General features: G+C 41.4%; 2 protein-coding genes across 6 annotated transcripts in view; one reads left to right on the top strand and one right to left on the bottom strand.

Annotated features, from left to right (window-relative positions):
* Nucleotides 1-1,771, top strand: part of sptbn5 (spectrin, beta, non-erythrocytic 5) — a 57,113-nt gene extending 55,342 nt beyond the window's left edge. For all 3 annotated transcript variants that reach the window (XM_015350483.2, XM_015350482.2, XM_015350484.2), the window contains 2 exons: nt 440-586; nt 731-1,771. In XM_015350483.2, coding sequence (XP_015205969.2) covers nt 440-586; nt 731-855 — 272 coding nt within the window. In that variant the 3' untranslated portion in view covers nt 856-1,771. The remainder of the gene's footprint in view (nt 1-439; nt 587-730) is intronic.
* A 614-nt stretch (nt 1,772-2,385) lies between these two features.
* LOC102694681 (cytosolic phospholipase A2 zeta-like) lies at nt 2,386-14,485 on the bottom strand. Of its 3 annotated transcripts, none has more exons than XM_015350487.2 (20): nt 14,368-14,485; nt 13,587-13,659; nt 13,069-13,205; nt 12,621-12,752; nt 11,694-11,734; nt 11,340-11,382; nt 10,298-10,352; nt 9,840-9,994; nt 9,302-9,445; nt 9,127-9,161; nt 8,759-8,894; nt 8,281-8,417; nt 7,495-7,717; nt 7,026-7,143; nt 6,622-6,759; nt 5,820-5,927; nt 5,122-5,307; nt 4,678-4,844; nt 4,126-4,312; nt 2,386-2,776 (listed from the first exon to the last, which is right to left on the bottom strand). In XM_015350487.2, the coding sequence occupies exons 1-20, from the start codon at nt 14,389-14,391 to the stop codon at nt 2,559-2,561; spliced, it is 2,457 nt and encodes an 818-aa protein (XP_015205973.2). In that variant the 5' UTR covers nt 14,392-14,485; the 3' UTR covers nt 2,386-2,558. The 3 variants fall into 3 exon arrangements, with proteins under 3 accessions (XP_015205973.2, XP_015205971.2, XP_015205972.2); XM_015350485.2 differs by having other exon boundaries at nt 14,235-14,458; XM_015350486.2 differs by having other exon boundaries at nt 9,840-9,991; nt 14,235-14,458.
* Nucleotides 14,486-15,245: the final 760 nt, after the last annotated feature.

The raw sequence follows: 15,245 nt of genomic DNA, 5'->3' as shown, positions 1-15,245 counted from the left end.
CCCGGTGTGCCTTCAACAGGCCCAGAGCCCACCTGTCTCCTTCAGCCACTCTGGGGTCAGAGGTTAGGTGCTGTACTGGGGACTGCAGCATTTCCCTGGAGTAGGGTGTAACACGGGCTACTTTATGACAGGAGCAGTAGCTTAGCTACAGTGAACGGGTCCTGTAAAGTCTAGGAGAAGTGGGTTTGTTCCTGCCTGGCGATTAAAACAAGTTAATTGCAAAGAGCTCTTTCTGCAAGGTGAAAAACATTAGCACCACTATCCCCACACCTCATCGCAGAGCATGCCCTTAGAGCACCCCTAAGTCATGAGTGGCTAAAAAGATGAAAAATATCTTTAAAACTATGAAGAACCGTACATATCATGAGGTGAAAAAAAATAACTATAAATCTCCTAATAATCGATAGAGCTGATGGTAATCAATTTGATTCTGGCGCAGGAGAAGAGAAGGGATCCAGTGACGGTGCCGAAGTTGCAGTGGAGACGGAACCTCCCCCCAAGCCCCCCCATACCTACTACAACGTGCACCACTACCCCGCGGGAGGGGAGCTGAAGGGCTTTCCGGACAGAGCGCACAGCCTTTCAGGTACCCGGCGCCATTCTGCACTGACACCTTCCTGTACATTGCATGGCTGCCCTTGTGAACACCAAGTCAGGAGGCCCTCCAGGCGGCTCCTCCCAGAGCTCCGCCCAAGCCACGTCTGACAGTGTGTGTGTGTCTCCATCGCAGAGCGCCAACCCCAGTCCTCTGCGACTCCTGCACAGAGGAGCCTTTCCTGCAACACGGCGGAGGGCGGCACCAAGGAGAAGCAAAAGAAAGAGAAGAATGTCTTCAGAAAGCTCTTCAAGAAGTGACTGCTCACCTTGAGGGCGCAGGGGCCACTGACGGACAGCCCCACGGGAATCTGGACCAATGCAAAATTTTCAGCACCTGACGGACGAATCGCTGCAAAGTACGAAAGGCCCTTGGATCGGCCGTGACTGTTCGTGTTCACTCAATGCCATTTCCTCTTAGTCCCTTGCACTCCCTGCAAATTTCAAATTCGTAGCAAATTTGGACAAACGTGTGAGGATAAAGGGTTAGGGCCAGCGATGCAAGAAATGTCTTGGGCAGTTTGTCACTGTGTGCTGAGTATCCACCTGCCGCGTAAAAGGAAGTGAAATCCTTGATGCCTGGGAAATTGTTCTTCCAAACCATGGCAAAGCAATCAGCACGTCTCGATTCAGATTTCTGTCTTTAAAGTACACCACTCTATAACAAATTGGACTCGTATAACATTGACAATATAATAGTAGCTGGCAAGAATAACCCTATCGCAAGATGGGCTGTGTAATGTTTGACCTCAAAGTGTAACAGTGGCTCGCCACTTGTAAAGCTGCATACTGTATAGGTTAACTAATTATAAAGGAATGTTCACATTTCTTTTGCATACCTTGAGGCGAGAATATAACAAGCATTCTTCAACTGACAACATTACTGTACATAAATTGCATTTGGGAAGAAAACTGTAAACCTTGAGGCTATGATGGAAGCCAAATTGTTTAATATCGGGTTTAGAAGAGGAAAGCATGACTCTGATTTAAATCTAGATTTCTTAGGTACTGAAGCCTTTAAACACCACTTTGTTTTATACTTCACTTTACCAAACCTGTAAATATAGAGAAATTACAAAAATCTACTAGATACAAAGGATAATTCAAATGCTTAAAATGTCTGGTTTTCTTTTATGTTTAATAAACAAGGTGGACGGTGGATTTCGATTAATCAAAATATGAATCTAATACATGATTGCAGAACATTGATTTCATGTCCCTTCCAGAAGAAATCTAAAACCATTATACCGACTCCAGTTACAATATGTGAAACATCCTGGTTATGAACCTAGAACTGTACAGTACATATCACAATTTTAAGTGTGATCAAATTTATATAATTGTTAAAATCTCACCCTACTGCATATTCAGTTTTATAAGCACATACTTCAAAAGTTCAGAGCAGTTATTCATAAAAATTAGGATTTTAAACGAAATGTGCATTTATATCTCCAAGTATTTTTGAGGGACACCAATTTCTTACTGCACCCGTTACAGACAGTTGTGATCAATTTGCATGTTTTAAGATCTTCTAATGACTTAAATTGACTCCTTCACAGTCATAGGAACTACTTACTCAGTCAAGAGCAGCTTCATATTCTCAAAGGGTGGTTAATCAGCTGCCTTTCTTTTGTGAAAAAAATCAATTGATATCTTATAAAACATCAGCAGACAATTGATTTAGGAATATTACTACATTGTTATAGAAATATATAAAGTTTTTTTTAAAAAGACATTCCTCGGTTCAGATGATCTTCTCCTAAATATAGGAATACATTCAAACAGTGTGAGAAAGAGAGTCAAAAACAGTCCTTAGTCCCAGTCATGGGTTTCCAAACCACATGTGAGAGTTCAACACTACGTTTGGTAATAATGAGGTAACATTTTTCTCAAGGAAGATCCCAGCGATGTGGTGAAAACTGCTGACCTTAATCACAAGCCAGACTGATTCCTTTGGCTAGAGACTAGGATGCCGCCTTTGCGAGTCTCTTCCTGGCCAGCGCCTGCTGCAGTGCCCCGAGGACGGCCTCCTTGCTGTGGACAACATTGTAAGCCGCGAGGGCCACGAGCCGCTCGAACTCTTCAGCGCTGTAACTCATGTCGTACGTCCTGTATGGCGAGGCTGTGCTGGTGACGTCGACCTCCCCCTTCTTCAGCTCTTCCTCCCCGACACGCTTCACACCTTCAAAAAGAGGAGACCAATGTCCATTTGCTGTAAGGAGTCAGTACCAGGTTAGCTGGCTGAGGCAATGCTAGCCCTTGGCTTACTGTGATGTCAGGTCACATCATTAACCTTTTTTCCATGCGTTTTTCCATTTGTCGTGGTTCAACACCATGTTGTGAACATCATGTTGCGACTCTCTGCTATCTTTCTCCAAGGTCTTATGTCAGTCCCCTTCAGGGATTAATGAGCAGACCACTTTCTTCTCCAGACCTTCCCCTTTTCTCCTCTCTCAGAACTCTTAACCTTTCACTCTGTCCTCCCCTGTCCTTGCGAGAGTTTACTTCTTGAGGCCTACACTTTAACTCTTGGTCAATGTTTTCCACTCCATGCGGCTGGCTGCATGTCTGTTTGCAACGGTTATGACTGCACAGTGTAATCTTCTCGGAACTCTCTCTGTGCTGCTCCCTCTTAACTGAGGACTGGGAACTCAAACAAAGCCACTACTCGGCTCATCTGTCCAGCGCCTGTGGTTGCAGTCAGTACAACATCTTTTGCTGCATCTTCTCAAGCAGCTACGTAGCCAGCTGAAAGACCTCACACTAGGAGAATCCCTCTCATTTCCTCTCACAGCCCCTGTTGATCCCATTCAGTCCGTAATAGACTGCTGTCCCTAAAGCAGCAGCAGCCAACTCGACAGGTTTGTATAACTCAACTCAAGTCTAGATGCAGACAAACACTAAGCTCCTCTTTATGAGGCTCTCATCAATTCAGGGGTAAATACAAAACAGCCTATCCCAAGAGCTCCTTTCCTTCTAGTGGAACTGCATTCACTCGTCTGGTTGCTCCTCACTAGGAGCCTAAGCTTGTATAACTTAACTTCAGTTACTCCTTGTCTTCAGTTACTCCCTCAGCTGCCATCTTGGTCCAAGGCCACACAACAACTAAGGTGTGATCCAAGATGCTGGCTTCCTACAGAAGCTCTTCCTCCAATCACATATTCCAGTCTACCTACTCCCTTCTCACTGAGTCAAGAACATGGCCAAGGAGTGCTCAGGTACATGATGTGGAAATGAAGAACTGAAATCCAGCGTCTCTTATCACGAGAGTGCTTGAGTTTGTGCAGTCTTCACTCACGCTATCACTCAATCTGAATCCCCCTTATCTGATTAACGAGTGATCATCGAGAAAAAAAGATCAGGAATGAAAGGTCACCAAAAAGGACCTCTTTCCCCGAGTGTTGTTAATCTCTGAACCTGTTACGGAATTCCAATATGAATCTGGGTACAAGACTGTCTAGGCGACCACCAGCAGTCCCCTTTGTTGTGAAACGCGTCTGCTTGAAGTGAAGGAAGAATGAGCCGTTTTACCGGGAGCCCGATATTCCCTGAAGGAGGCATTGGTGAGAGGGAAGTGGACCACTATGGGGGCACGTGGATCATGGTCATCTGCAAACACATAACACTCCTGCAGGGGGCGTCCTTCCAAGCCACTGAGATCAATGCGTGGGAAGGGCAGGCGGTGATCAGCACAATACTGCTCCGTCAGCTTCAGAGCCTAGAGGGAATAACGAAGAGAAGTTTGAAAAGAAAACTATGAAGTATTATATGAACAGATTCATTCCTGCCTTGTTGACGCTCAATGTGAAATCGACAATAAATTACCCAAATCAAGTAAAAAAAAAGATTGTTGCATAGGAATAAGACACACATTTGAAATGATTGATATGGAAAACAATATCTGCTTAGTACCTTATTTTCTTCCTTCTGGGTCTTCTGACAAAATAACAGGGGGAAAAACCCACTGACTTCAAGCCATTTGAAAATGAGAAAATGGCTGCACTCATAGGTTTGGTTCTGAGTAGGTTCCTCTCACACTTCTACAGAGGTTCTACACCCGTCCCTCCCTTCGGCTCCTATTACCTTGAACTGGTCACCCCAGGTGAAGTTGAAGGAGAGGATGATGTCCACCTTCCTTTGAGGTCTGAATAAAGGAGGAAAGCCCGTGTTGATGGCGAATCCTGAGTCTACCAGGTGCAGTTTAGAATCGGAGGGTGTCAGGCTGTTAGGGAAGGCATCTGGATGGGTATCTGTTTAGCAGAACCAAACTCTCAGTCAAAGCCAAACTTTTGCAGCCCAAAAGCGCTTGCTCCTCCATGTCAACTGATGTGAAATGAGTGAGCAACAAAACAGCAGAGTTTTCAAGGATCACCAAATGTGATAAGCCTTTGTAGCACGCAACAGTGCAGTCAAGAGGACAGGAAACACTTAGGTTATGTGCCTGTAATATATAAGCATCTTGATTGAACAAATTGACACTGGAAAGGGCCAGACATGAATAGACCAAGTCTCCATTCCATCACATACCTTTCCAGGCCATGAAGCTGCTGTTCTGACTGTAGTCCCAGTACAGACTGAACCCTCGCAGGAAATTGTAGCTCTGCCCAATGACTGGCCTGTCAGTCAGGAAGCCATTCAGTACTTCGGCAAGGTCATTGACTGGAGAGATTAAGTAGGTGTCTAAGGCAGTTGGCTCAAAGGGGTTGATCTCATCTAATGGGAGTGGTGGTAAGAGAGAAACACTGGTATGAAAACCTTAAATTGGCTTGAATGTGGCGTGTCATGATTTCATGATTTCAATCTAGCACTCTACTGCTTTGGATTGTACCAGGATGACAGGGATTGTTCTACATAGTGCCTTACAAACCTCTTGATTTTTTGTGGATTTGAATATACAACAGATAAAGTTAAAATAGAAATCACAGCTGTTTCAAAGGTTTTTTTCTTTCCTTTTTTGCCCCACTGCAAGAGATCTGAAACTCTGGGAGACCTTTTACTGTTTTTTTTAAACCGTTTTCTATAAACCTACCGAAAGGGTCTGCTTAAAAATATTATGGAATTTTGTATATAGTTTTAAACCATGGTGCTACTAGAATAGCTCTGAAACTGAGCTGGTTACAGTTTGTGAAAAGAAACAAAACGTACAGCAAATGTTTGACAGGTTTTGTAAAGAGTCCTTCAGCATTCCTGAAAGACGTGAGACGATTGAAGCCAGAAAAAAATACCATTCTTTCGCACAGCATCCCTCAGCCATTGCATCCAGGTGGGTACAGAGCCTGTGAGGGAGCTCCACACCTTGGCTAGGTTAAAGGAGAAGATGCTGCTCCATAATCCTGCAGCAAATAGAAGATACACAGCAAACGGGTGAACAAGGGCACACCAATTCTTCAAACCACCCTTCAGCCACAGCACTAACTTCACAACTTTGAATATTGTACGCAAGCTGGAGAACCCTGTTCCGATTCAAAATGGAATTACTTCTTCTTACAGATGTGATCACATACCTTCATGCGTTATCAATTCCTGCAGGAATTCGTGGAGTCACTTCTACAGTACATTGAGACCAGAAACGCAAACGGCGAAGCAGAGAGTGTAATAATGGGAGACTTCAACCCACACGTTGCACACGTGTGTGTTTAGGCAAGCAGATAGTATTTGAGCCACAGTGACTCGTCGAGGCTGAGCTCATACTGGTTTTTCGTGGCCAAGCCAGCACATGACTCTCTCTCTCACCGCCCCCGCACCAAATAGAAAACTAGTCCATTGCAGATCCTACCCCCAGGAAATGCTGGTCTCCAATCACACAGCTAGGTGGACTGGTAAAGGACAAGGTACACGCAGCAGGGACTTGTGCCCACTTACACACTATGCTACTCTGCACGCATTTGTGTGTATGAATTTACTGTATGTGAAACTATTTAAAGACAAAGTTTAAAGGAGTGCAAATTTATATTACTCTCACAAAGTGCATTGTTCATCATCAACATCCAAACCGGGTGCTACCACATACAGCAAAAACACACTCACCCAGCAGGAAGGTCAGTCGTGTCTCACTGTGTCTCTTGATCAGGTGACCCATGTAGAACTCACTGCCAAAGTCCTCCGTGCGGATGAATGCTCCATACTTGGGGAACCCAATCTCATGTGGGGTAAACTCACACCATTCTATGAGGTATAATGGGGCTTACAGTTAAAATGGTTAGATTGAATACAACAGATAGGCTATGTATTGACTCCCTGAAAGAAAAAGACCTTTTAGTTTAGATAACTAAAGGAGTTTCAGAACTCCACTTCTAAAACTAAAGAAATAAATGCCAGACTTCTACTAATATTTGTGCCAGATTATGTACTGTAATTAATTTGCAACAGACATGCGTAAGCTCTTGTTAAAAAATATAAAAAATTCAGTTTTACATCAAAATGGTTCATACCAGCTGTATCTGCGGTTCCCTTAATTGCATCTTTCATGTTGACAGCTAAGTAGATGGGGTAGGGGTTTTGTCCTTGTGCTATTGTCTCCTGCTGATTGGAAAGTGTCCGAGGATCCCTCTGTAGATGAAGAAGGAAAGTAAAATGAGGAATTCTGAGGATACTGCAAGGTATTTTTTAAACAAAAATGCTTTTAACCTTTGCAATATAAATTAGCAGTGACCTTCAAAGAAAAACAGACCATTCTTATTCCTGGGAATTGAAGACCTTCAATGTTGCAACTGCTGTTGCCGTTGTTAAATACATCTAATCCTAAATTAGCCCAACAAGTTATATGTTCATTTTCTTCATGTAACAATTTAAAATAAAAAGGATGGAATAATTGCTGTCCATTTAGAAAAAAAATAATTTATAAAAACCATCTGCACTAAGGGTCTCTCCATACCAATGACATTTTAGAATAACATTTACCTTCCCATGAATGAAATACTCAATAATAAGCCCCCACAAATCAATTACAGACACGAGCTGGCCCTCTTGTCTTCTCTGCTGGATCTCCTGGTAGTAATAACTCAGCTGTGCTGGAGAGAACACTCCATGATGACTCTTGCAGACTTCAGACTGGGCTTGCATGATTGGCCCTTGCAGGTCTTTCTGTGACCAGTCAGCATCTGCATACAGACTGGACAAGGCCCTGAAAAGAGTTGAGAATTTTCATCATGAAAGTGTGTATTTATTAAAATATTTAACCTTGGGCCTCTGTGCATGAAGAGTTTATAAAATTCATCTCTTGAAAACCAAAGCAAAAAGCTATATGTCTGTTGATGGCAATCAAAGAGCATAGTGGTACTCTATAAACAGAACCACAGATTTCAGACTCAAGCCAAGAGGATTGAACCTAAATACTCCTTCCTACCTGCAATGCTGGTATCCTGAACATCTCACTTCTGAGTTGTGCTAGACTAACTACTTTGTAATTGGTTTTAATTGGTTGTAATTGTACTGTAATTGGTTTTCCTTTTGTTTGGGTCACAGCCAACGCAGAGTTTATGTGCTATGTAGCTATAGCTTAGAAAGAAAGTGTAAAATATTTGCTGGTTAGTAGATGCATTTGTGTTTCTGGTTATTTACCTATGGCTTAGTGGTGGCATCAGTTGGAAATCTTAAGCAAATATATCCAGATTGACTTTTCTCCTATGCCAACACCTGCTACAAAGATATTGTTTAAAAATGTAATGTAAATGTGTGAATACATACCATGTTGAACCTGAGACCCCAGAAATGTAGGACACGGTGTCTAGAATATCCAGGTTCTGAAGCCCCTTCAGGCATCCATAAAATGCAGTCATTGCTCTAGTCCCACCCCCAGATCCCACTACCGCCACCACAGGAACCTACAGAAAAAGGAGCAATGATCATGGCAGGAAACCTGCTAAATAGGTATAGACAATCTACATCTGGACAATGAGTTCATATTTGTTCAAAACCTCATCTGAATACCAGCTGCTGATTTCAAATGTAAATGTCAATTGTAAATGTCTTTTTAAAACATTCCACTTTCACATCAAGGCAGGTATCTCATGCCACAACAATCAATGATTTTAAAATATGATACTAATTACCACCATTCTCCAATGCTGGTGCACACACTGTTCTCTTTCCAATAATAAAAACTTTTGCCATCTTAGCTAATGCAATTGAATTTCTTACAAATAGGGAGAAAAACAAGAAGTACCTCCTGGGAATCAGGTGTGCTACTCAGCTGGAGTGCTCTTTGAAAGCCCTGGCACACCCTTGAAGACCTCTTCTCCAGAAACTTCTTCTCTTCCTCTGGGATATCAAAACTGAGGCGCACATCAAGATCCTCTGAACTGCACGTGTACACAGGACCACAGAGAAAGACAAAATCCTATGTTACTTCTGACCGCATGGTGTGAACTGACATGGCCTTGCATTGTTAAATAAGATACATCATCTATTATTCAAACTAAAATAACTCACATGTTACACGTGACATTGGATGCATGGTGGTATTTTAAAGATGTGTATCATTACCTCTCTTGATTTGTATTTTAAATATACACAAAGCTTAAAAAAAATTACCAATCTTTAGTCCTCAGCTGAAGATCGATGTCATCCTACAAACAGGGGAAAATCAAGTTACTGATATTACCCACATATTTTGAATAGTTTCAAGTAACTCAAGTAGAATGATGCAGAAGATCTTGGGAGAGTGGAGACTGAAATTCAGAGGAAGAAGGTTGGAGCAAGGGGTTACCTCTCCTACAGGAACTGACAGCAACACTTCCTGCCCTGCTGGGAGAGACTTCACAAGCACAGAGGACAGGGCTGAGGTATCCTCAGCTTCATCTTTTCCATCTCCCTGGTCTTCATCTTCATCTTCCTCATTGATATCTTCTGTCTAGGGATGAACAGATACATCAGTACAGAATTTCAGGACATACTGTAACTCCAATTCAATCATAGAGAACAGTAAAGAAAACCAAGATATTTATGTGAAGTGTTCCACTGTATTAGTCAGTTTCAATCATTTTGAAAAGTACGACTATAACAAAATTAATTGGTGGTGGCATTCAATATTTAAAGAAAAAATATATTATTCAATTTCCTGTGGGGGTAACAACTGAGTACATTGATTTGTAAGTGTTAGACATGTCATCCATTACTTTATTAAAAAATTCAGCAAAGACTGAGATGCCTGTCCGGTTCTCTTTCGGCTAGAAACTTCACAGTTGTAGCTATCAGCTAAAAGGTACATAAACATCTTCATAAAACGTCTGCGATATGCAAAGCACCTTGGCTGAGGTGAGCCTGACCCTGAGCTCTGTCTCCAGGTCTCCATTAATGTAGAAGGTGAGAGGCTGGGGAGGGCCAGACACCTGAGAGGGACGGAACACAACCTGTTCTTCCTCGTACGCTCCCGTCAGCTTCAGAACCACATCTTTATCTGCTGGAATAAACACGGCTGAAGGGTTCACCGGCAATTCAAAAAGCCCTTAAATGTGCAATTTAAAAAAATGTAATTTCATTAGAAATTGGAAAAAAAAAAATTAACTGCTGATTTGTTTCAGCACAGACAGGTGGCACTCTGCTGTGGGCTCACAATGAAGCTCGTCACGATATGGACTATAGCTATACAAACCCACTGAAGTAACTCATTTTAGCGAGAATTTATATTATTAATGGAAACCCCCTCACATACAACATATAAATAAAAACATCCAAGATATTCCTGGATATATTGCTCACATACCATCTATAAACCATTTTTCATTCACTTTGACCTCCAAAAGTGAAAAAGGACCAGCCTAAAAACACAGAAATGCTTTCGGTCAAGACGTGATTATGCACTGGCAGAAATATGCATCAATGGGTTTTGCAGTTGCTAAAGCTGTATCGGTGTCACAAACAACCTTTAAGCATATTTGCTTAATTAATGGCAAAGCAAGCACTGATTAACCTCAGCAATGCAAGAAACAGAACTCTTGAAGCTCACATAATTAAAGCTGTTTGTAACAGGATTATGGGGTATCTGCACATTTTTCTGTGATAGTAAGGAAAACACACACAGAGGGTAGCATTAAGAATGCAGTAAATTAGTACTGGAATCAAAGGCATTTACTGCTTTTTAAAAAGTCTCTCACTATACATGGTATATAGATTATCATAGTGAAATATAACCACATATATTGTCACTAGGCCTTGAGAGAAATTCAACAGTGAATTTTGAAAGAAAGTAGATTAGGCAGAATGTGTCAGTCCACCTGATTATCAACCTGCTTTCTCTGAATGGCTCTAGTCACTTTTCCTGGTAGAATAGACAAAGGACACATTCAGTTACAGGCGGCTGAAAATACTAACTCTGCAGCCAGCAGCCATATTCACAGTGGTTACTTTAATCAAATTTATCTCTTTTGCATGCACAGTGGGAACAGTCTGAAATCTGTTCCCTTGTGTATTGAATTCAGCTCCTATTTGCTTTGTGTCCAAAAAAAAAAGGAAAACGTAATTGAGATAAAGATTTAATCAGGCTTAGACACAGCTCCATCTATGATCAAATCTGGCAGAGTTCATCTCTCCATTATAGACTGGAAAGACCCTCAGATGACCCTCAAAACAGACCCTCCGCACACCGGAGGAGGAGACATTAACAGAAACCATCCATAATCAACAAATGACAAAGGCTTAAACAAAGTTAATGTTGGTGCAAATGTTTTGAGTTTATCCAAATCAATGAGTGTCAAAAAAACTTAATTTAAACCAACTCACACTGAATTGTAGATTAAAACACTTACCACCAGTACTCCATTAGTGATATATTGGCTTGGGGGCTCATTGCTTCAAAAAACAAAGACATTAAAATTGAATTGTTGTTGTTTTAGGTTGTCAGTCCTTAAGCATGGCCTTGATTATGCTTAAACATTTTAAACTGGGCTGTGACTTACAGGGGACACGATAAGCGAGCAGAATGAAGACAGCGCACTGAATGCTAGAGACTCCTTTTGAAATCCTTGTTAAAGACTGCTTCAGTGACTAAATAGGGACTGTTACTTTTCATTTTAAACAACAATGCGTTTTTAAATCTTTCTGAACTGTTTGTTGCCCTCTCATACTTTCCCATGATGTTTTTTTTTTTTCCTTGAACTCACCTCTCCTCCAAGGAAAACTCCACCCACAGCTCGTCTCTGCTCTGGAAAGAATGGAAGAGTTCGAATGAGATCTATTCATGTGTAAAATCGTTTAAATATTTCCTTGATTAATTTATCCCATATTGTTGATGTCATTAACATGTTACTCATTTATGCTGGTTTTAGTTTCTTTATTGGTTTACTGGGGGTGATGTGATATTAAAAGACGACTCATCTCATTCCTTTTTATAAAATATACAAATGTCATGCTAAAGGGAAAAGATGGTTCGCCTCAGTTTTGCGGTCAGCATGAATTCCGTTCTGGATGACATAGTTCCAGGATAAGGAGCTGGTTGAACAAAAAGACCTACTGTATAAAGGTGTAGATGATACCCACAAAGAAAAAAGTATGCTTAAACCCACGTTCACAGTAAAGTCATTAATGTATGTACTGTAGATGTGTATTGAACACCCTACAGTTAATTATAGATGGTAAAATGACCACATTATTGACCACAAACATCTTAATTAAAAAAAATAATTATTTTCATGAAAATAAGGCGACACATACATTCTAATGCTCATGACTCTGCACAGTGTTTGCAGAAGCAGTTTAATTTTGCATTACTAATATGGAGCACTGTTTAGGGCTTCACACTCAATGGGAAGACTGCAAACTCAAATCCTCTTGTGAGCTAGTACTGTATGTGGTTCAAAGGGATTTCACTAAAATGACTGCAGGAGAATTACCACAAGTACAAATGTAAGTCAGTTTGGAGTTGGTGTCAGCTAAATTAACAAAAACATTCAATCAAGAATTAATCTAATGGTTTTCTAAATAAATAAATAAATGTTTATCTGACCATGAATACTAAACTTTTGTTTAAAAAAAGGAAGGATAAATTGAAGGCTTATTTTGGTGGTTTTCTGTGGGTACAGAAAAATAACCTCAGGGTCCAGCACAAAGACTTTCTTTTCTGTCTTCCCAGGTGACAGGTTATCAATGTCAAACAGCACTTTAGAACACAGGTCGTCTCGGGGAAGCAAATCCTGGTCATACACGTTCAGCTCTAAAATGTTCTAAGAAGAAAGCAGAAGAGAAGAAAATTTCACAGCCAGCAGTATGAAATACGTCTCAATTTGTCGGCCCTGTCCACGCTTTTCAAGCTGGTCTTTAATGACCAGGTCTAAATAAGAAACAATTCTCACACTGAACAATCCCTGGCTCTTTCTGTCCCCGAAAGAGCGGTGTTGCAGGGAACCTCTGTGTATAAACCCATTTTTATAGAGCATTTTGAACATTAATACTGTTAAAACCCAGGGAATGGAAAGCAGGTTTTAAATATGTGTGGCCTTCCCCTGAGCCCCTGACTGTCTTGTTGTTGGAGATGCTGACCTTCACATGGCTGTGGATTCTGTAGTGGAAGGTCTCGTTCCACACAGGATTGCTGGAGTTGGCCACAGTCTTGGTGCGGTAGGTTTTGGCTGAGGCAGTGGGGAGCCGGAGTGTCACATAGCAATCTGACTGAGACCCTAACCAACAGCGACAGTGCACATGATCAAGGAGCAGCCCATGGTACTATACAAAAGCACTATGACTAAGAATCCATATAGCAAAACTAAAAGTTTTATGCCATTTTACATGAAGAAATTAAAGGATAAGATCACTTTATTAGCCATATACAATTTCTTGCATTAGGAATTTGTCTTTTCGCAAACCCCAGCTTGCTCTCCATGAGACACACAGAAATACACAGAAATACAAAAATACAGGTACCCCTGGAATTAAGCAGTTCACATCATTTACTGCTAGAATCAAGTTAAAATAACTAAAAAACTTACAACCCATGATATAAACATAATGCATTCAATGCTATTCATACAGTATTTTGGGGAGTCTTTAATATAACTCACAGATATCATGCTTGGGAATGTTTTTGCCTTGGAGGACTTTTACAGACAGATTCCAATAGGGATCAGTTTCTCTCTAGAGCCACAAAGATAAAAAAAGGAAAAAAAAAAGATTCAAATGTTTCATGCCACTGTTTAGAAACAACTAGAAAGAGCATAAAACAAACTTTGAGGTGGTACTCATAACTACAGTAAAATACACAGATAAGATTCTTAAATAGATTTGATACGTATTATCAAGAAATAATTTGCATCATTAATTATTTTATCATGCTTTTATATTTGCTTACTGGTAGATGTTGTTTTAATAAGGACTGACCACTTTGGCTAAACGCAAATTTTATCGTAAAATTCTTCAAGAGAAACATTTTCTGCAAGCATCTGAGGTGAACCTGTGTCAGCGGCGCTCCAGAGGGTGGGAGGACGTACAGTAACACAACAGGGAGTGTCAGAGACAGACAGGTGAGACAGTAGTGTGGAAGTGCTGAAAGGTAAAGGTTCTCAGGATCTCCAAATGAATTGCATGTGTAGAGCAAGAGGTGAAAGACAGTATAGTATGTAGAGTAGTACAGATTCACAGGCAAGTAAGAATCAGTTACAGAATGGCACAGTTCTTCAAAGACCAGGCCAGGTTACAGCTCACTTTCTTACCCACGCTGCAGGGTCAGGTGGTGTGTGTACTCTCTTATCTTCTTTCCTGGCAACAACAGCAGCAAACACTGGTACCAGCCGCGCTGCGAGCCTTTGAAATGCAGTTTGGGGACCCATGCCAAGGGACACTTACTGAAGGATTCAGCTCCTCCGACATCTGCAGCCTGGAAAGCTGGAAAGGGCAGGCATGTGCAGCGCAGCGCCCAGTTTCCCTTGACAAACTGGCCGACACTCACTGCCTGTGAAAAAAGCCGGACCCACCCACCCTCTCAGAGGCGTGTCTTACAGTGAGAACTTTCGCAAGAAAGGAGATTGGAATGAAGAACACTTGTCGCGTCATGTGGTCTTGTTTCTGCCCTGCCTTTCAAAATAACTAACCTGTGAAGTTAAACAATGCCAAGTTCTACATCTTTAAAGAGCAGCCTGTTCAATTCACTTCGAGAAAGTGATTTAGTATGCACCAGCCTGGTGTGAAAGTCAGCCCTTGGGTCAGAGGTTCCCTCAGATATAATAAATAATCACTAATCTAGTGGATAAGGATAAAAAATAATGACACAATTCTAGATTACTTAATAACTTTTGTTTTGTATGTGTAATGTTATGTCTGTGTACAATTTTGTTAGCAATTTTGTACGTTAAATCTGCTCTTTTGGATTAGACTAAAAAATGGGATTTTTGCCATTTATGTCCCTTATTGGCAGGTTAACTAGTTTGCTGTGTGAGATTCTTTCCAGGGGGGAGAGGGACCGAAGGGCCTTTGATGTGCAGATGTACTTCGCAATTTACCTCTTAACGAGCGAAATCAGCTGGCAGCTGGCTTAATTGGACCAATTGAAAAGCTCCTCCCAGCGCCTCAGGTGGTGCTGCTTTGAGGAGACGGCAGAGTCCAGGATCAGGATCAGCAAACCAGGTTTCAGGTATGTTTTAAGATAGAATGTAAATCTAGCCTGGGAGGCGATATTTGTATCTTGAACAGGCTGCTGCTGAAAGCCACTGAACAGAACATGAGTC

This window comes from Lepisosteus oculatus, chromosome 8 (genome assembly GCF_040954835.1).
Source record: "Lepisosteus oculatus isolate fLepOcu1 chromosome 8, fLepOcu1.hap2, whole genome shotgun sequence".
Lineage (NCBI taxonomy): Eukaryota > Metazoa > Chordata > Actinopteri > Semionotiformes > Lepisosteidae > Lepisosteus > Lepisosteus oculatus.
The sequence above is the reverse complement of the archived record's forward strand: the minus strand, read 5'-3'. Positions and strand labels throughout refer to the sequence as shown.